This window comes from Myotis brandtii, unplaced genomic scaffold (genome assembly GCF_000412655.1).
Source record: "Myotis brandtii unplaced genomic scaffold, ASM41265v1 scaffold268, whole genome shotgun sequence".
Taxonomy (NCBI): Eukaryota; Metazoa; Chordata; class Mammalia; order Chiroptera; family Vespertilionidae; genus Myotis; species Myotis brandtii.
Window position 1 is genome coordinate 2,302,983 of NW_005360187.1, and position 21,715 is coordinate 2,324,697.

Here is a 21,715-nt window from a genome sequence, read left to right on the forward strand (position 1 = left end):
ATTGGAATATGGAATATTCTTTGTACTTGATTTGGTATTCTCAGGAGAGCAGGAAGAGAGAAGAACCTAGTATATATTACATAGTAGGTGCTTAGTAAATATTTGTTGTCTGAATACAAGAACTTAAAGGAACACACACATTTTAAATGTAGGTGAAGGAAAACGAGAGGAGGGGCAGTAGGGAGGGAACCAGGAGTAGAGAGTGGTATGTTGTGAACTGACAAAGTCAAAGACTAATGGCTAAGCTACTATCAAACAATTAATTGTCTGCCTTCCCTCTGTGTGGTAGACTTTCTCCGACATGCTTAGTTTATTGTACCATTCTTAGTTATATGCAGAATTCTGCTTTTAATGTGCTTTAAAATGAAATGGTTGGTAGTAAAACAGGAAAACTATCTTAGCCAATATTGGGCAGGATTTCTAATATCTATAAGAAAATAAGAAAGCAGTGCACAATTGCTGGTGATGTGCCTTTTTCCTTTGGGTAGGCTCTTCTTCACAGCCACTACTAAAGATAAATTAAAATTAAATCAATAAGCCCTAACCAGTTTGGGTCAGTGGATAGAGCATCAGCCTGCGGACTCAAGGGTCCCAGGTTCGATTCCAGTCAAGGACATGTACCTTGGTTGCGGGCACATCCCCAGTAGGGAGTGTGCAGGAGGCAGCTGATCGATGTTTCTCTCTCATCGATGTTTCTAACTCTCTATCCCTCTCCCTTCCTCTCTGTAAAAAAATCAATAAAATATATTAAAAAAATTAAATCAATAATAGTATTTTTAATTTTTTCACTTAAAGGCAAAGTATGAAGTAACAGAAGATGTCTACACTTCCAGAAAGAAACAACACCAGACCATGATGCATTATTTTTGTTCATTAAATACTCTTCAATACAAGAAGAAAATAGCATTGTTAGAACCTCTACTTGGGTACATGCAAGCTCAGGTGAATTCTACACTGTATTTTGGATTATAACTACCCTAAAAACTTTATATTAAGTATGATATTTATGTTAAATATAAGGATATTACATTGCAAACTACAAATTACAATTTTGTGCCTATGTTTTAAAATAATTTAAAATTGTTATCAGGATGTTATTTTAAGGAAGTTAGGGAGAATGGTTTTCCTTGCAGATGAAGATTTCAAATATTTCATGGTAAATGAAACCACTTACTTTGTATGTAGATCTTGTTCATCACAATTGAGGACAGGGAACAGAAAGCTAAATGAATTGTGGAGTTACACCTATTGCTGGAGCCTCCAATCATTCTTTCTTCATAATAGATCTGAAAGAAAAGTTTGAGTTTGATTCAAGTTGCTTGCATACTTCCTGAGTTAAAAATATTAATGAACTCCAAAGTGTCCCAAGAGGTATGCATCAGGAAGGGGGCCAAAAAATTAAATTTGGGTAATAGAAGATGAGATGGCAGCCCCCTATTTCTTCAAGTATGAATATTGTTATTCCTCAGATACAAAACTTTTTAATCTTTGTATTAAACATGAAATAGTTTATCAATATGACTTACTTGAAATGTCTTAAAATTTATTTTCCAATTAAAAAAAATTGCTTACCATATGCATGTATCTATAATAATAAAAGTGTAATATGCTAATTAGACCATACGTTCTTCCTGATGAAGACAGGGCGGCAAGGGCTGAGGCAAGCTGCTGTGGCTGCGAGGGCTGAGGGCCTTGCACGAATTTCATGCATCGGGCCTCTAGTTAATATATAAAAGAATGAACAGTGAAATTTAAGTTTTTTTCTAAAGTGGTTTCATGCCCAGTAGAAGTCATTGTAAACTACAACCTATTTTAACACAGATGGGAATAATGCTTTGTTTTTTACTTACCCATTATCTTGGAATTTGTTTATATGCTTTATTTAAGTATTTTGTTTGTGTGTGTGGGTGTTTCTGTTGTTCAGCCCTCTTACTCTCACACCCTCTTGCCTCAGATAAGTTTCTTTAAGATGGGTTCTGAAAATCTCAATGAACAACTGGAAGAATTCTTAACTAACATTGGAACAAGTGTACAGAAGTAAGTATTTTCTTCCTTAAAATTGAAAATGAAGTTACGTGAATGATAAGTTAACAGCTAAATGTCATAATCTAAAAATATTTACCATTTAATTTCCTGCCGTGAGAGTGTTTCTTGCATGACTCATGGACACTTCTTTTTTCACCATCTTTTCCAGAGAATCTGAACTCTGAATTTCATAATAGTATCAAATCTGATGCTATTTTATTGATTCTAAACTAGGTTTTATGTCTGAGTATAACAGACACATGATAGTAATTATTCATAGTGAGTTATCCTCACAGTTACCTGAATTGTGGTGGATAGATGGGAGATCACTAAATAAATCTTGTTTTTCAAGCCATGAAAATTTAGAGAAAGCAGCTCTAATAGGTTCAGAAGTCTGAGCAGTGATGTGGTCAATCTGGGGGAGAAAGGGAGATGAAAATGTTGTTTTAAAGGCACAGGACAGAACAGTTTGAAAATTCCTTTGAAGTTAGGCATTGAATATGGCTTCATTAAGTTTTTGAATTTAGTATTGTTTCCAAAATATCTGTTTTAAATAAAACGTAAAGCTGTTTTATAACATGTTCATGTTACTTTAACTACCCATACCACTGTTGCTCTCTTTAAGAAAATGTATATAAAACAAATCACAGATAAATGTGATTGTGAAAGGAGTACTTTGTTGTGGTTGGTAGTGAATAACCTGTTCTCTGTGCTAGTGTTCGCAGGGAGATGGACAGTGATGTAGAGACCATGCAGCAGACAATAGAGGATTTGGAAATAGCCAGTGACCCTTTATATGTGCCTGACCCTGATCCCACGAAGTTTCCTGTTAACCGAAACTTAACCCGAAAGGCTGGATACCTTAATGCTAGGAAGTAAGAAAACTATTGTTATTTTCTTATATTGTGTATCATTTAAGTTAGTAGCAAGCAAGTCCTATCTAATAATAGACAAACATGGTAATTGGCCGTACCTTCGCTACGCCTCCCATTGGATAATCAGTGTGATATGCAAATTAACCGCCAACAAAGATGGCGGCTAATTTGCATATACCGGCTGGGAGCGAAGACTGAAGACACCGTAGAAGGAAGCCAAGCTACGGAGCTGAGGTAGCGGAGACGGGCAGGAGAGAAGCGGCAGAGACGGGCGGGGTAGGAGCCACAGAGAAGGGTGGGGTAGGAGTCGCAGAGACGGGAGCGAAGCCCTATTCTTGCAGGAATCCTCCTGCAACAGGCCTCTAGTATAATATATAATTGATATTGCCTGCCAAATTGTTTTGATTTCACTAAAGCTTGGATCTTTTTAGTTAGTGGTATTAGTATTTGGTTGAACTTTTTGACCTATGGGGTACATGAATAATTTTCAAAAGTAACTAGATATTTGTTGAATAATTTAGAATTATCTAAAAAGTGAAACCAATTTGAATTTAAATTTAGCGTAATGTGAATGCTATAAAATGTTATTTATCATACTTTAAACATGTATGTAATTACACCATCAGGTGAAATTTTAGTTTTTACCTGAAGCAAGTTAACCCTAGGAGTAAAATAAGTTCTTTTGTTTTGAATTTACACCCTTGAAAAGTTGAACTATATTTTTGAAGCATCATTATAGCAGCTTCAGTTTAATAATTTCCAGGCTTGTTTTGGAAATATATGTACACCCACTCACATAAGTGGTCAGCATACATGAATTTATTTTAGAAACTGAAAAACAGATATTTATATTTTCTAGGTGCTTTGATGCCTTTTTGCAAGCTGGTTCTTTGTGGTGTGCTTTATCTTGTGTCTGACTTATGATGAGATTTCATGTGTGTTATAATTAAAGAGTGAATGTACTTTCTTCATTTAGTAAAACAGGCTTGGTGTCATCTACCTGGGACAGACAGTTTTACTTCACTCAGGGTGGAAACTTAATGAGTCAGGCCCGTGGAGACGTAGCAGGAGGCTTGGCCATGGACATAGACAACTGTTCAGTAATGGCTGTGGACTGTGAAGACAGGCGGTACTGTTTTCAGATCACCTCTTTTGATGGAAAAAAGTTAGTATTTTTCCTTCTACTAATAAAGTATGTAATATTTTAAACTACTGAAATGTAGGATAATTCATTTTCATTCAGACACTTAATAGATATTTTAGGCTTGTTATATATTCAGGTAATTTTCTTATAGAAATGAGTTGAATTGTCCTTTCTGATCTGGTTAAATGATGTCTAGTATTTTAAGGTTACCAAAGTGAGGTCATATGGTAAAGACCTGTGATTTCATGCTGAGACTAGTCACTGAAAACCCTGCATGGTGTGGGGAAGGCAGCACAAGTTAGTGGAAAGAGCCCCAACCTTAGAGTCAGAAAGTTCAAATTCTGGACCCACTACTGAGTGTGTGGTCTTAGACAAGTTACATAACCTCTCTGAGCTTCATTTTTGTACATGTAAAATTGGGGGGAGGTCACAATCCCTGTTTTCTAAATTGTTAATGAAAAATCGAGATCTAACATATTTAATATGTCTAGCATGTACTAGGTGCTAGCAATAATAAATATTTCTCGCCCTAGCCGGTTTGGCTCAGTGGATAGAGCATTCACCTGCAGACCAAAGGGTCCCAGGTTTGATTCCGGTCAAGGGCCCCCTGGTTCAGGCTCATGTAGGAGACAACCAATCAATGTGTTTCTCTCACATCGATGTTTCTCTTTGTCTTTCCCTCTCTCTTCCACTCTCCCTAAAAATCAGTGGAAAACTATCCTCGGGTGAGGATTAACAAAAAACATTATTTATTTCAAGTAAATAAATATTTCTGATAAAATTATTTAGTCCATTAATGGTTATATGCCATTTTAAAATTTTCTATTATCTTTGCATTAAATGAGAATCTGTAGAACAAATTTTTGAAAAGCATAGAAAAATATAAAGGAGTATGGAAAAAGCTATGATCTCACTAACTAGAGCAGTGGTTCTCAACCTTCTGGCCCTTTAAATACAGTTCCTCATGTTGTGACCCAACCATAAAATTATTTTCGTTGCTACTTCATAACTCTAATGTTGCTACTGTTATGAATCGTAATGTAAATATCTGATATGCAGGATGGTCTTAGGCGACCCCTGTGAAAGGGTCGTTTGACCGCCAAAGGGGTTGCGACCCACAGGTTGAGAACCACTGAACTAGAGCAACAATTAACTTTTTAGTCTGTTGCCTTACAATTTTTATTTTTTAATTATAGTTTTTAAATAATTGAGGAAATACTGCATATGTAATTTGAACCTGCAGTCATTTAATACAATCATTTTATAATGGCTACATTATAATCTAGATAAGGATATATACCATAATTTACAAAACTTTCTAATGATAGATGCTTAAGTTATCTGCAAATTTTTCCTACTTAATTAAGTTGCTTTTGATCTTTCTTATTGTTCAGGGCAACTCTGGGTATCCTGAAAGTCATTTTCCCCCTATATTTACTAGTATGTACATTAAGATGTTATAGCTCAAAATGGTTATTTAATTTCATATTCCTTCCATAAACATATAATGAATGCCAATTACTGTGTATCAGTTATCATGGTAGATGTTGGGAGTCCCTGTATTCATTTGTCAAAATTGTCAAGCTGTTAATAACTCACTACATGTACTTACCTTTTTGTATTTTCAGTTTTTTTGCTAATGCTTAATATGATTTTCCACTTCACATTGCTGGTTTGATTCAAGATTAGTAAAAATATTTTTTTCTCTAACTCTTAAAACATGAACATCTATAGAAAAGCTAAATATCCCTATGTTAGTGATGAATATATTGAAAAAATTTTATTCAACCATATTCAATGAGAAATAATAAATAATGAAGTAAAATTAATGTTTTATATTATATTTGAAAGTTATTTATATTTGAAGTGTGTGTGTCAGAAGGTTGAAATAGATTCTTAGTTGCAGTACACCTTTGCTATAGGCTGTCTTCTGAAAACTAGCACCTGTTTCTTTTTTGGCACATTTTGGCATAGATAGCAAAGTTAAAAGTTGTTAAAATCCGAGTCCTGGTACCCCTGGTGATCTCTTTTTTCTAAGATACTAGTTGGCTATGTGGGTTTTTGTGTGTGTGTGTGTGTGTTTTTCATACCGATTGAGTTTATATATAACTTTTAAAATAAAAAAATTAAAGTACTGTTAACAAAGTACTTTAAAAGAAGTTGAGGGTCCAATTTTTCTTTTTTTTTTTCAGATCTTCAATTTTGCAAGCAGAGAGTAAAAAAGACCATGAAGAGGTAAAATTTTATGTTGTTAATTTCTTTAGCAACATCAAGATATTTTGCTGATGACAAAACATGTTAATATGTTCATTATAGAAGTTTGAAAAATTTGGGTTAATTAAAAATATCTTTTTAATAGAAGTTTTATCAACCTTAGAAAACATTCTTAAGTTTCATAAAGAATTTATAGTTGGACCTCTGAGGAGAGAACCTTAGAGATCATCTCTCTCCTCTCTTTTTAAAGCCTCCAATTCAGAAATGACCTTGTGGCTGTTGCTTTCTGACAGGCTGTTAGTATCATGAGGGGACAGTTTAATTTATTCACTCTTCTCACCAACCCTCTAAGACAGTATTTGCTGCATTAGGAATATATAGTGGCAGCAGATTGGCATGGGAGGAAGCAACTAAAGCTTAAAACCTTAGGTCCTCAAACTACGGCCCACGGGCCATATGCAAATACAAATATTGTATTTGTTCCCATTTTGTTTTTTTACTTCAAAATAAGATATGTGCAGTGTGCATAGGAATTTGTTCATAGTTTTTTTTTAAACTATAGTCCGGTCCTCCAACGGTCTGAGGGACAGTGAACTGACCCCCTGTTTAAAAAGTTTGAGGACCCCTGCCTTAGGGAAATGAAAGATAGAAAGCGAAAATATGGGAATGTCTGTTCTTCCTCACAAGTATTTTACTTTTGGCTCTATTTTTACTTGTAGTACACCAAATATGGAAGGTAAGTTATTATTAAGAACTGATACTTTAAAAACTTTGTCTTGAGAAATATTCTTCAATGAAAATGTATTATAGGTTGATTTTGAGCTATTTGCTATTATAATTGTTTTGGTGAAAGACAAGGCTACAGATTATATAGAGGTTACATTTATTTATTTCTGGTGGAAAAGAATAGCTATTAAAACTTGGCTTTTGATCTCTGAGGAACACAGACAAATGTCTGCAGCATTTACCAAACAGAATATTAATTTAGTTTAGTGATGCTCATCAAGCACTGGAATTCTCAGAGTGAAGCAGAAGGTGTGAAGCAGAGAGTTTTCTGTGTTAATTTTTTATAAACCTGAAAGAAGGGAAGTATGTAAAATCTATTCACCAGGAATATATTTAGCTCCTAACTTTTTTGCATTGGTGTTAATAATGAGATCTGAGTCCAGGCAGTCTTGTTTGGTAGGGATTAAGGGGGAAGTAATATAAAAAGATAGAGACTACTAAATTATAACTTCACATGATTACTATATTTTTTAATTTTCTTGTATGAAATTTGGCATTTAAAAATAATATATCTGTTCAATGTTCTGTTATATCCTCAAATACTGTACATATATATGCTTATGTATATAGGAAGGTATTTATCTTATAAGAAATATTATGTGTTACTCCTAATGAAATTTATATTTACTTCAAATATTGAACATTCTCTTTTAGAAGAGAAGCACTGTAGAAAAATATTAATCATATTCTATTTTTTCCTCTTACAGTGGATCTGTACAATAAACAATATATCTAAACAAATATATTTAAGTGAAAATCCAGAGGTAATATTTTTATTTTATCATATCTAGATATGGCAAAATTAAATCATGTGCTAATACAGCTTTTATTAATTAAGTCATAATTCTCAAGTTCTAAAATCTTTTAATTTGCACTTGTATGGGTAGCTTTAATGTATCAGGTATATAATGAGTATCTGGTCTTCCTGAACAATAAATTATTTCAAAGGTACTGAAGTCAGCCAATAAACATATTTAGTGGCCCCTGACCTTGTGTTTAGTGCTGTGTGCACCATGGAGAAAGGGGATGGAGAAGAAAAATAAGCCATGGGCCTCTGTCTTCCAGGAGCTTATGTGTATGGGAAGACAAAACTAAAACTTTAACATTTCAAAAAACAGTAGTAATTGAAAACATACTGTGATGACTAAAAGCTTAATATTTAAGAATGTTAAGATCAGTGTGGACTTTAGAGAACTGTGGAGATTATGGAAACTTGCACTGGGTAGGATTGGTCCATGTTTTGTGGAAAAGAGAAGACATTGTAGATAAGAGTACAGAAACTAGCTGTGTAATTGGATTTGAAGGTTCTTGTTGAAGAATAATAAAAAACTGAAATGTGTGTACAAATGATCTGGGATATTAAAATGCATTCAGTAGGTCTTGGGTGAGGTGGCCTGAACTCTTAATTTTGCCAATTATACTTCAAGTAGCGAGGGTATCAAACCAGATAAACTCAGCAGTGTAGACATAGCCATAGGTACAATCCAAACATAATGTACAGGCAGAACCCAGGTGTGCAGAGAACTCTGGAAGGAATCAAGTGGATCCATATTGCAGTATAGTTGGGAAAAGACTTGGCTTAGGACAGGAGCTGCCTGGCCTCTGCCAGTCTTGGTGGGCCCAGCTATGATTTCAGTTGAGGCAGAGGAAGGACTAGTTTCTCTAGAAAGTCCTCACCTTCTATGTCTTAAGCTGTTGGTGTAATGGTTGATTAGATGGGAGTGTCTGGGTATATGTAGAAGTCCATTATCATAATTCAGGTATGAACTGAGGAAAGACAGAAAAATAATGAATCATAGAAACAGGTAAAAAGAAATTGACTGGACTAGTTAGCATTGGAACTGATTAAAGGATGAAGGAGAGAAAGATGACTTCCAGGTTTTAAACCCAAGTGAAGGGAAAATTTTAGAAGAGTTCTGTGTTTGTTTGTTTTTTAATCATAATGGCTTTGAGGTGCCTCTCTAACACATGATTTAGATGCCTAGAGAAAAGTTTTGTACTAAATAAACAAAATCTCAGACTTCTAAAATATTAGTAATTTCTGACAATTTTATAATAATCTTATGAGTTTAAGAAATCAGTGCTCACTGTAGAGAAGCCTTTGCTTTTAGTAACTTAATTTCCCACCAATCTAGCTTTTCCTTTCTGTTATGTTACTTAAGCAACAAAAAATTAAAATGCAAATTAGATGACTTGTTAATACCTCGCGAATACATTGAGAATACAATGTTTGGACTTGAAAAATTCAGGCTAATTGTACTTTCCTATCAATGTTCAGAACTTAAGTTTTAATTAATAATTTCTAGATTATCCAGAATTATTTTATCTATATTAATGAGAGAAGAAATTTTGATTATTTTATGGCATTGTCTTAGTATTTTTGCTAACTATAAGACAGAAATGTAAAAATATTTTGTGATTTTTTTCTAATGTAAATGCCATTTTATTTAGCTAGTGTTTTAAATAAAAGAATAAGTTTATAAATATTTCTTAGGGAAAGCTTTCTTTCAATTTTTGGTCTGAAAATTATCCATGATAATTTTATCAATTAATAAATGTATAGATATTTCTGAGCATAAATGTATTCTGGAAAATCATGAAAACTTCAGCAGCATAGTTATATTTTGTTACTATTTTCTACTCTTTCTAAATTTCTTTATTTAGCGAATGTATTGAGTGTCTAGTATGCCAGACACTGTTCTAGGTGCTAGCAATACAAACTTGGTCCAAAAAATCTCATAGTTAAAAACATAAAGAAAACCCCCCCCACCACAATATTTCCTGATCTGTATATAGTAGACAAAAAATCAGATTCACTTCCCCCACATTTATAGGAAGTAAGAAAAAACAAGTTATAATGCTGCAAAGTTAATTATGTATCTTAATATTAAGACAAAGTACATGGAACTACTTTATTAACTCCAATTTACATTTTATGTGTAACTCGATTCAGAGAGTTATATTCAAACTTGTGGTTTTCTTGCTTTACTAATGTTAGTCCTTTTTTTTTTTTTTAAAGGAAACTGCTGCACGAGTAAATCAGTCAGCTTTGGAAGCTGTCACTCCTTCCCCATCTTTCCAGCAGAGACACGAGAGCCTGCGGCCTGTGGGGTGAGTTACCAGACTGTGGGTTATTTAGAGAACTACTTGGGATATTGGAAGGGATAGTGAACACTTTGATTATAGCAGTGCTGCTTAGACTAGTGTGAAATAGTTCCCAAACAAAATGGAAATTGTATTTTCAAATTGGTAAAGTTACCAGCCAAGAGTGCTAAATAAAATGATTCCAAATTTTCTTTGTGTTTATCTCTAGGTTGAGGTGATTTATGTTTTTGAATTCATAACTGGAAAAAAAGAAGCCTATTATTGAATAAGTAGCTATGATTTGGGATTGTGTCTATTAAAATTTGTTCTATCCTTCTCATTGACTTACAAAGTTGTATTTTCTTATCTCATAGTTTAAGTATTCAGTTTCCAAAAGAGAAAACCAAGTGTGCCTTTTTGTTTTCTTTTGTGCTTAGACAGTCTCGACCATCGACAGCTCGAACCAGCAGTTCAGGATCCTTAGGATCTGAGTCCACAAATTTGGCTGCCCTCTCTCTTGATTCTCTCGTTGCCCCAGACACCCCAATACAGTTTGACATAATTTCTCCCGTGTCTGAAGATCAGCCTGGGCAGGGGAAAGCCTCTGGCCAGGGAGGCAGGTGGGTGATGGCATCTCGGTGATATTGTGCTATGGTCTGTGAAGTTTATGATCTCATTTCTATCTTTTACATATCATGTGCATCAGCTATGTTGTACCTTATTTAATTACCTAAAATCATTTTGATAGTTAGAGAAGAATCATGGCAGGTTTTTCTCTTTGTTTTCTGCCTTAGATGAATGAGTTAAGATAATTTAGTATTTAAAAATATTTAATTCCGAATTGCTATCAGATCTTCATAGTATTTGCTATTAAATTGCAAGGGAAAGCTGATAATCTTATCTTTAGGTCATGACAATATTTTTAAAGTTCTTGAGAGTAATACACGTGCTATAGATTTATTAGAAAATATTATCCTGTATCAGAATAAGAGATCTTCAGGAAGGTACTAAATCATTATCATACTATGAATTATTAATGAACCATTTTTTTATATAATGAGAAATATCTTTGTTAAAGCAATAAAATTTTTCTTTGGCTATGGATGAAGCAAACATGACTTAAGGCAAATTACTTATTAAGCAGGTTAGACACCTAGTAAATTGATAATATATTAATTTGGGTATACATGGCTGTGATCAAGAAAAAGTAATTTAAATTTGATCACAGAAATATACTTAGCATCTGATATAATAGGTCAATCAGACATGTATTTGGGAGATAATTTCATGTTAACTTCATGCCAGTGCTATTTTAGAACCACTTAGCTCTTTGCTTATAAAACTTACTTTGAATTATACTTGTTTTCCTTCATGTGGGTGTGCAGGAGCCAAGCACTAAGGAGGGAGGTAGCTTCCATCTCTAGGTAGCTTTTCTTCTTGCATTGTTACATATGCCTTGAGAAATACAGGTTTAAAACTAGAAACTTGAAATTATCATAGTCAACTTATGACATATACATAGATAACCTAAAAAGAGGTTGTTACCATCCCAGGGAATGTCTTACATTTTTCTCAAGCAGCTAAAATTGAAGCTAAATCAGCTGTTTCTCTGTCTCAGCTTTTTTAAATTCATGAACTTCTGCAACATGGTTTATTATGGTGTGTGTGTGTCTGTCTGTCTGTCTGAACTTCCAATCCACATTTTCCAAAATGCAGCAAGTTTTGAGTTGAGCCTATTAACTCAATCTGAGGGTTGGGGCCTTCATCAGACTAGCTTGGACATCAGTAGTGTTCCTTAACAGGATGGGTTATTTTAGATTTTATTTTATTAAATGTATGTACAAGGTTTCGTGATTTACTTTTCAACTCTGGTTTCAGTGATTGATAATCCTCCCATGTGGCTCACTGTAACTAACTGTTGGTTCATAATTTTTTAAAAAAATTTCAGGCGTACAAATCCATTTGGAGAATCTGGAGGAGGCACAAAATCTGAAACTGAAGGTAAAACAGATGTGCAGTATTTTTATGTTTTAGAAATTCTAAGCAGTAAACTGAAGAATTTGTTGTTTATATTTGTTTTGCTGTATGCTATTTTAATGGTATCTTTATTTACTTCACAATTATCTCTTTTTTCTCAACTTACACTTCAAGCAACAGAACTTAATTGGACTTTAGATTTTGTTATTCACAAAAAATTATAGAATATTATACTTTTGACCTTACAAAGTCTTAAAGTATAAGATGTCCTTTAAGCTTTTCCAGCAGATGTTTTCTTCTGGTACTGGAGTATAACTTTATTCCTTTTTCTAGTAGCTTTTTATTTTTACTTAATTTCAAACTTACAGAAAAGAATAACATAGGAATTCTTTTTAGCCATAGCAACCAATTAATTGTTGAAGCATAATCTTTGCTATTTGAATTTAAGACCTTAATTCTCCTGTAACTTGAACACTATAGTTAGGAGCTAGAAAATCTAAAAGGAGGCAGTATATTTTAATTCTTTAGGTAAAGAAATGTGGGATTTAAAAATACATAATATACCTTGTTCTGTTGTAGATTCTATTCTTCATCAGTTATTTATTGTCCGATTCCTTGGTTCTATGGAGGTGAAATCAGATGACAATCCAGATGTTGTTTATGAAACAATGCGCCAAATCTTAGCTGCCCGGGCCATCCATAACATCTTTCGTATGACAGAATCGCATTTATTAGTCACTTGTGATTGTTTAAAGTAAGTAGTAACCTCTCCCTCAAAAAACTATAGGAAAAATGTATATATAATTCTAGCCTAATTAAAATTTGTTCAAATTTTTAATTATTATTATAGGTTAATTGATCCACAGACACAAGTTACAAGGCTCACGGTGAGTTCTACATGTTTAAAGCATTAAGTCTCTTTGGGCATAAATACACCTTTTACATCTTTATAACAATCCTGATTCTCTATATTCAGATATGGTAGTATCAACTACAATTGGTCTTTAAAAGGCTGTTATAATTAAGTCATTGGCTAGCTCTCCTAAAATGTTACAATTGAACGTTCCATGTAACTCAAAGAATCAGTGCAATTTGGTGTGATACGTAGTGTTTATCCCTTAGCTAGGGAGTATATATCACTAAAGAAACGAATGGTAGGTTTGCCCTGGCTAGGTAGCTCAGTTGGTCAGAGCATCGTCCCGGCAAGCCAAGGTTGCAGGTTCTGTCCCTGGTCAGGGCATGTACAAGAAGCAACCAATATACAAGAATGTATAAATAAGTGGAACAACAAATCGATGTTTCTTTCTTCCTCCCCTCCCCATCTCTCTCCCTCTTTCTCACTAAATTAGTAAGTTTTTTTTTATGGAAAATAAAATAAAAATAGGAATTAAAAGGGGAACATGATTGAGTTTATTTTATAATAAAGTATGTGCTTTTATGTAATCATTTCATAATATAAACCACTTTTGTTATTTGATTATGACTTTGTAAACTGTGTTATGACTAATAAAACAAATTCAGTATTCAACAGCCTCTTATTCTGCCTGGAAAGCCAAACCAAATATGATATTATTTATTCTTGGATTACCGTTCTGTTAAAAAAATTGACTTTACTGTTTTATTTAGGATATTTTTATAACAGCCTAAGTTTGTTATATATAAGAGTGCTATTGTAGCCCATCTGGCATGGCTTCAGTGGTTGAGCATCAACCTATGAACCAGGAGGTCACATACCTGGGTTGCGGGCTCGATTCCCAGTGTGGGGTATGCAGGGGGAATCTCCCATCATTGATATTTCTCTCTCCCCCTCTCCCTTCCTCCCCGAAATCAATAAAAATATATTTTAAGAAAATTTTAAAAAAGAGTACTATTGTAATGGCTTGAAAAATCTCATGTTTGCCTCTGATGTTTTCTGTGGCAGTTTCCATTACCTAGTGTAGTTTTATATGCTACACACCAGGAAAATAAGAGGCTTTTTGGATTTGTTCTTCGGACATCTGGAGGGAGAAGTGAAAGTCATCTGTCATCTGTCTGCTATATATTTGAATCAAACAATGAGGGGGAAAAGGTACCTGACTTTTCAAAATGTGTCTCTGTTGTGAAATGCATATCATAATTAAAGTTCTTAAGAATAATTAAAGTTCTAAGATTTCTGGAAAACTTAGACTTTGCCTGGTTCAGCTGAGTTGCTTGACCAAAGCCTGTTGCTCTGAAGAGAGCTGAGCCGATGTATTGGGCCTTCTTAGTTCTTTAGACCTATATCTTTCTAGCCATTGATAGCTAGTGCAATCTTCTGACCTCATTAATTTATCCTGGGAATGCAATATATTCCCATAACCAGCTATTTTCAGATGTCTTCAGCTTAGAGTAGCATCAGCAGCCTCTTACTTTATTCTTTGCAGACCCTTACTATTTCAGTCATGAATTTGAGATAATAAGTGTATTATGTTAAAAAGGTGACAGCCAGTAGTTGAAACACACAGACTGAAGAAAACAAAAGTCTTGGTTTGGGGCTTGGAACATTTTAAAATCAGCCTTTTTTTGAAGCAGTGTATTATAATGAGTTATAAAACTAGTTACATTCGCCATTTGGATACTTGAAATTATTAAATTTGATAGGAGAACTGCTTAACTTTTTTCTACTTTTCCCCCTTTTAGATTTGTGATTCTGTTGGACTGGCAAAACAGATAGCTTTACATGCGGAACTGGTAAGAATCCAAGAATGTTAACTAATGTAAGGCAAGATTTTTCATAATGACAAATAAAAAGATTTTGCTAAATAAGGTTAACATTGGATACTATTGCTGATTTGGTATTTAGAATTTGGGTAAATGGCTAACATAGCATGTAAATTTTTGGTGTGCTTTCTCATATACATGCAGAAAATAATTTGAAAGGTTACAAAGAATATTAATTGAAAAGTTTAAAACTTAAAGTTATTTCATACTTAATTCATTAGTTGTATTCATCTGTTCTTTAGGATCGTAGGGCATCAGAAAAACAAAAAGAAATAGAGAGAGTAAAAGAGAAGCAACAGAAAGAACTCAGTAAACAAAAACAAATTGAAAAGGTATGCAGTCCTAATATCTGGATCTTCTCTGTGATTTTTGTAAAGAATTTCCTTAATTCAGCACTGACTTCATTCCAAATGAAGGTTTGTTTCTGCTTGCTCAGCTACTTCATAACCAGAGGACTCATAGCATAGCAGAAAAGGATGACATCTGTCTTCTGATATGATGTTTACATTATAATTATACTGACATGCCGTTTAGCAAACATATCTGAACTTTCATGTTTCCATATTCCAGTGAAGGTTGTCTCTGGCAAAGCAGGTCTTTTGAGAGGCTGTGTCATATAGACTTAATTGCCATTGCTGAAATCCACGTTGACCTCTAGGAATGTGTATATATACATACATATATATACATACATATATATATACACACACACACACACACACACACACATACATACATACATACATAGTTATAATATATAGTGTATAAATACACACATATATATATTTTAATGTTACCAGGAGTGTCAAATCATTGTCTGTCCAATAGAATAATTTTAAGCTAGACAAATTTTAGAACAAAATCTGGAGAATACATTAGCTATGTGATACATGAGATTGAAAAAGCCAATTATGGGGTGTGGCATTGACATCAGTGGAAAAGATAACTGGGATATTTAATGAGATCAGATCAGCAGGAATTGTCAGTGGAGTGATGTATGGACAAAGGAGAGGGAAGTGGCAAAGATGACACTGAAGTCAAGGCTTCTTGGGTAGATTAGGCTAAAGGAGGATGACAACTGGTTTATTAGCAAGATAAACAAAGCTGGAGAAGAGGGCGCAAAGAGGGAAGGGGAAGGGATGTGCGGTGATGCATTATGAGTGTTTTACTGTGGAGTATAGCGATAACGATGTCCTGAATTTGGTTATTGACCATAATAATGGAGAACACAGAAATGTGTGGTTTTTATAGGATTTATAGAATGGAACCAGAATTCACTTTGGTGCTGCATTTGTTGTTGTAGCCTTTCTTCTCAGTGAGTTGCCAGAATTATGAATTATTTTACAACAGAAGGATTGAAGTGATTCTCAAGTATGTACTTTAACTGCATAGTTTTCCATTCGATTGCAAACAATTAACTTATATTTTCTTTTCTGTCTTTTCCACTAGGACTTAGAAGAACAAAGTCGGTTGATAGCTGCTTCCAGTAGACCAAACCAAGCCAGTAGTGAGGGGCAGTTTGTTGTCCTTAGCAGTAGCCAGTCAGAAGAGAGTGATTTGGGAGAAGAAGGAAAGAAGAGAGAGTCAGAAGCATAAACTTATCCTTGCTTTTGGTTGATAATTCTCCCCTTCAAATTTATTGACAATTTCTGTGGTGAAATGACTCAAGGTAACAACTATGTTGAAATATCATGGAGGAGACTAAAGTTTATATTGGCTTGTTTGTTTTAACTTCATTTAAAAAAATAAGTTGACCTTGATGACTTAGGTTTGCATTGATTTCTTTTCCTCAAAAATAATATGCTATGCAGTAACATCAAATTCCATATGTCTAAAAGAAACCTGTTCATCTCCCTAAAGTAGATTGCTGAGGAATTACACTTGCTCAAGCCTTTTCCCCTTTAAATTGTGAATTTATTGTAACTGGCTATGACCGTAAGAAATCATTTATTCTTCAGCTTCAGATATTCATGGTTACACTCCCCCTCTTTCATTAAGAACATTTTGTTGGTGGCACGCTCTCCCTCCCAGGACCACTGCTGCACCTTTCCCTTCTGAACCCTCTTGTTCCCCCACAGGCACACATTTCCTAAACTCTAAGGAACCCCACGAGACTTGCAACCTGGGAGTATGGGCAGTGGCATCCCAGGCTAACCCCTGAACCTGTCTCCAAGGTCCCCCTTTCTCTGACTTTCCAGTGAGCTGACAGCCCCACGTGGGCTCACTTCTTTCACTGTGACTTTTATTTCTCAGTGAGTCTACCAGCCCTGCTGAGGCTCTCCCCTGTTACTTCTTCTGTCCTAAGCCCTTCCTGTTTCACTGTCCCCAGCTTTAATAAACGTACTCTCAAAATCCAAAAAAAAAAAAGATAATTCTGTTGGTAGTGAGGAAGCTTTTGACTGAATAGGTTCAACACTCTTTATACAGAGAATTCTACAAGTTTGCAAATATTTTAACAATATTAAATGTGCAATAGAACTTTTATAAAATAATTAGAAAAGACATTTTAGACTTAAGGTTTTAAATTGTGGCAGGTGGTACTACTGTTGATGCAGGGCACTTTCTTGGATTGCTCACATTTCTCTGATGTACTACACCCAGTGCCATTGGGAAAGAAGCTTAAGTGTCAGTTCAATTACTGTTACAGCCCGGGGCATTTTATTATCACAGTCTTAGTTCTCAGGTTGGTACTTGAATTATTGCTGCAGAGCAGTAATGGTTAAAATAAGATTTTGGAATTTATAAAAAGGGATTTTTGTTGTTTTTGAAGTACATTTTAGATTAGGATTTAACATGTAAAGATATTGTTAAAGGATAATACATTGTATTTTCTGCATTGAGTGAGATACTTTTTATTGAAAATCAAGTGACATTTCAAAAGAAGTTCTATAACAATTATGTTTTCTGCTTAAAGTAAAAATTCCCAGAGATTAACTTAGAAAATGTAGTCTTCTAAATTTCAGATTGATACCCATAGTATTTTCATAATCCCATGTTTTGATAACATACTGATCACTGCTTTATATCCACAAAGGCAAATAACTAATATATGAGAATAGGATAAGTTGCACTAATTATTGTAAATACGTATATTCTTCAAATGAATGAAATATCTCATTCCATGAAAGACTGAAAAGGAATTGAATGCTTAAAGTAGGAGGGTTGACCAAGGAAGGATTTTAGCATGGTGATAAGGTTAAAATGACATTTCTCTACTGCCTACTTCTATGTCAACAACTGATTTTTTTCTTTACTCAGATTTTTAACATTGCTGATAGAAATTATGTTCCTGTGTTTCATATGTAAAAGTATATGTAGACCAGTTATATTGAATGAACTATTTTACAGTTATACATTTAAAATTTTCAAGAGATCAGCCACTAAGACTAATTTTAATTTTTTTAAATTTTTATTTATTTTTAGTTGATTTTTTAGAGCAAGAGGAAGGGAGAGGGATAGAGAAATAGAAACATAAATGAGAGAAACTTCATTGATTGGCTGCCTCCTGCATGCTTCTTACTGGGAATCGAGCCTGCAACTTGGGCATGTGCGCTGGTTGGGGGCGGGGGGCGGGGGGGAATTGAACCAGTGACCTCTTGGTTCCTGGTCAATGCTCAAGCACTGAGCCACACCGGCCAGGTAAGACTAATTTTACAAGGGAAAAAAGCCTTTTGTTTTTTATGTACAGTTAATCTTTAGTTCTGAATTAGAAATGGCATTTATTTAGTTCTCACAATATAGTGTGACTGTTCACACTTTATGTACACTGTTTTCTGTACGAATGGGATAGGTGTTTATATATAAGATCATGATACTCTTTTATCCATGTGCCAAATGGGAATAATGATTACTTGACAATCATTGTGAAGCCTTATGTTACCAAAACATTTAGTAAAAAATAAAAAAGTAGAAATTTATGGGTTACTTTTTGAAAAAAGTTTTTTTTTGTGCTTACTAAAAAAAATGCTTTCACAATAGCTTGTGTATTGTTCTTTTATAGAAGGTAAATTTTCTTCTGTGGTCAGCACTTGATAGTCTTGCAAGTCATGCTTTTGGGACCTTTTTGAGAATTAGTAAGCGTTCTGTTTAAGTCTTTTGTTTATACTATGAAGTTGTCAACTCACTTAGCTCAGATGAACTTTGTCACCCAACAAGGGGAGTGGTCAGCATTAGGAGGCAGTTTTACTAGGTTAGTGTTTTACCTGGTAGCGACATGCTGACCTTTGTTAGCACTCTGGTCATTGGGGTAGAGTTAAGGGTACTGGAAGGCATAGGGATGCTGGACAGACTTATAGTTCCTTTTAAGTTACATTTTGATAGGAATTTCCACAATCATAACCTGTCCATAAGTCAGACTAAAGCACATTCCAACGCCCAACAGAAGTTATGTGTGGGTTTAACAATTTTAGATGATTCACCTTCTATTCCATTACTAGGACTGTATGAACTATTCCACTACTGCTGATATTTAAGCATCAACTTTAATAAACTCTTTTTGATGAAAGAAGGCTGCCCAAGGGTTTCTGCATAATGTTAAAATTTATCTTTGTTACCCTTTGAAATCCCTTGTAGGTTTGGGATGCTTTGGTGTTAATTGAATTAGATTTTGGGATTTCTTACACAGATTCAAACTTATACTTAATGTTTTGTGTTTTTTCTTCTTTTTAAGAAATTAACCAAACATTCTTTAAAAGGAAAAAAATTAAGTCTACCTAATTTTGCTATGTATTCTGCTACCTATATGAATAGTCCTTTTGTACCAATGGTAATGAAGTCAATAGATAGGAAACAAGTTATTCCTTCTCCCTTTTAAAATGTTCAAAACTTGCTAATAAGGGACTGAAACTATTACCTTAAACAGAATCCCCAAAGCCATTGTCGTTTTTGCCATGTCTACAATGATTACTTTGTGATTAATTTCAAAAGAATTCTCAGCCTCTACAGTCTAGGTAGATTTATTTTACCTTTATGCTTGTGCATAATATTCTATGTAACATATAATCGTGAGTGGTAAAGGCATCAGAGTTAATTTTGACTTATATATAGGAACTTGAAGTATTTAAAATTTAAATCTTATAAATGCTGACAGACCCTAAGAACCCATGTATTATATAAAACCTTCTGCCACCTGAATTAATAAAGTGAAAATATTAACATTGGTTTTGACAACAACCTCCTAGCATTCAAACTGTACTTTAAATTTTCAAACACACTGACTGTAGCAAGACTTTCATTTTATTACTTGCAAGTTTGGTTTTCTCTTCTTTCATGAGATTTTCTTCTTCTACATTAAGAAGTAATATATAAAAATTTGAAACTGGAACTATATTATACTTTTTAACCAATCTCTTGTGGCTGTTCTCATATGTAATTCAGTTAATATAAGAACTAAGTTTTTAATCTCATTAACATGAGATAAAATTATAATTAATATGTAAAACTGCTTTATATATTTGTAGTGTAACTGAATTGATTAATTCTTATTTCACTGATGCTATTAATCATGCAGCACTGAATTCATGCTACATTTTCCTTTAGAATTGGATTTGAAGAACTCAATGTAATTGTGGTATACATGTGGGGTGGAGAACTTACTTTTTCATTTTGTCAAAACAGATATTCTCTGACAAGGCTTCAGGAACTATGCTGTTAGGAGACTTTTAATGTATAATAAAGTCCATAATTTTTGTACCATCATTTTTGTATGAAATATTTGACATGTTCTGAATTTTATTTCTCCGAGTAATTTCAAATGATGCTTTACATCTAGCCCCATTGCAATTCCCTAACAGCTAAAATGAAAAAAAAGAAATTGTCACTTATTGAAAAGTAATACTAATTCTTCACTAGTGACTTGTTTATCTTTTAGAAAAATAAAGAGACTTCTTAGTAGCTACCCTGGACATATTACAGACAGTGTGACTATGTATACTTTCTATGTGTGGTTCTATTCAAAGAAATTCCTATTGTTTATAGGGGCAGGTTATTGTGTACACCAGCTTAAGTGTTTTGGGCCTGTAGTTGTAATATTGCATATTCATCCCATGTGCTCTTTAGAGTTTCCTGTAGCATTTACCAAGTTCTTTTCTGCTACTGGGAGTTTCTGTTCTTGTTTTGAATTTTATAAAATGTATATACACTTTTAGAAAGTCCAGGGGGATGGATGGAATTAACTTTACAATTATGATATAAGTGTATGTATCTCCTAAATATCTAGCCTATCTAATAATAGCCAAACATGGTAATTGACCATACCTTCGCTACGCCTCCCATTGGCTAATCAGCGAGATATGCAAATTAACCGCCAACAAAGATGGTGGCTAATTTGCATACTGCAGGCAGGGCGGGACAGCATGAGCCGCCATCCAGGCCCTGTGTGCAGCCCCGGCCCCAGCAGGGACCCCCATGTGCTGCCTAAGCCCTGGGCTGCCTAAGCCCCGCCCCCAGCCTGGACACCATGGCAATTAGAGAGCAGGAAAGTGCCGCCCACAGGGAACACCCAGCCGGGCCTGACCCTGGGTGCCCTGGCGATCCAGCGATCGGTGAGCAGGAAAGTGCAGCCTGTAGGCAGCACCCAACAAGGCATGCTCCTGGGTCGCCATGGCGATCCCAGAGCAGGAAAGGGCGGCCTGCAGGCAGCACCCCACCTTGGCCACAGCTCAAGGGAGAGTACAACACGCAGTGGAGGCCAGGAGCCTGAGAGATCAACAGAGAGGGGCACCTGCTCCAAGCCTCCATGGTGTGGCTGGGTGCAGGCCCCCAGCAGACACACACACACACACACACACAGTGCCTGCTCTGAGCCTCCATGTGGTTGGGGGCAGACCCCCAGTGGGGACACACACACACACACACACACACACACACACGG

The 21,715-nt window shown here is 34.7% G+C and overlaps 2 protein-coding genes across 2 annotated transcripts in view; one reads left to right on the forward strand and one right to left on the reverse strand.

Moving 5' to 3' along the window:
• The window catches only part of APPL1 (adaptor protein, phosphotyrosine interaction, PH domain and leucine zipper containing 1), a 28,256-nt gene extending 11,045 nt beyond the window's left edge, over positions 1-17,211 (forward strand). Inside the window, exons 8-22 of the mRNA XM_005868380.2 lie at positions 796-942; positions 1,955-2,037; positions 2,742-2,900; positions 3,877-4,065; positions 6,237-6,279; positions 7,752-7,808; positions 10,064-10,155; positions 10,566-10,748; positions 12,077-12,129; positions 12,685-12,859; positions 12,956-12,992; positions 14,027-14,173; positions 14,764-14,814; positions 15,087-15,176; positions 16,294-17,211. Of these exons, the coding sequence (XP_005868442.2) occupies positions 796-942; positions 1,955-2,037; positions 2,742-2,900; positions 3,877-4,065; positions 6,237-6,279; positions 7,752-7,808; positions 10,064-10,155; positions 10,566-10,748; positions 12,077-12,129; positions 12,685-12,859; positions 12,956-12,992; positions 14,027-14,173; positions 14,764-14,814; positions 15,087-15,176; positions 16,294-16,440 (1,653 nt within the window). The 3' untranslated portion in view covers positions 16,441-17,211. The remainder of the gene's footprint in view (positions 1-795; positions 943-1,954; positions 2,038-2,741; positions 2,901-3,876; positions 4,066-6,236; positions 6,280-7,751; positions 7,809-10,063; positions 10,156-10,565; positions 10,749-12,076; positions 12,130-12,684; positions 12,860-12,955; positions 12,993-14,026; positions 14,174-14,763; positions 14,815-15,086; positions 15,177-16,293) is intronic.
• ASB14 (ankyrin repeat and SOCS box containing 14) overlaps positions 2,382-21,715 on the reverse strand; it is a 41,004-nt gene continuing 21,670 nt past the window's right edge. The window contains exon 10 of the mRNA XM_005868381.2: positions 2,382-2,440. The gene's annotated coding sequence lies outside the window, so the exon portion shown is untranslated. The remainder of the gene's footprint in view (positions 2,441-21,715) is intronic.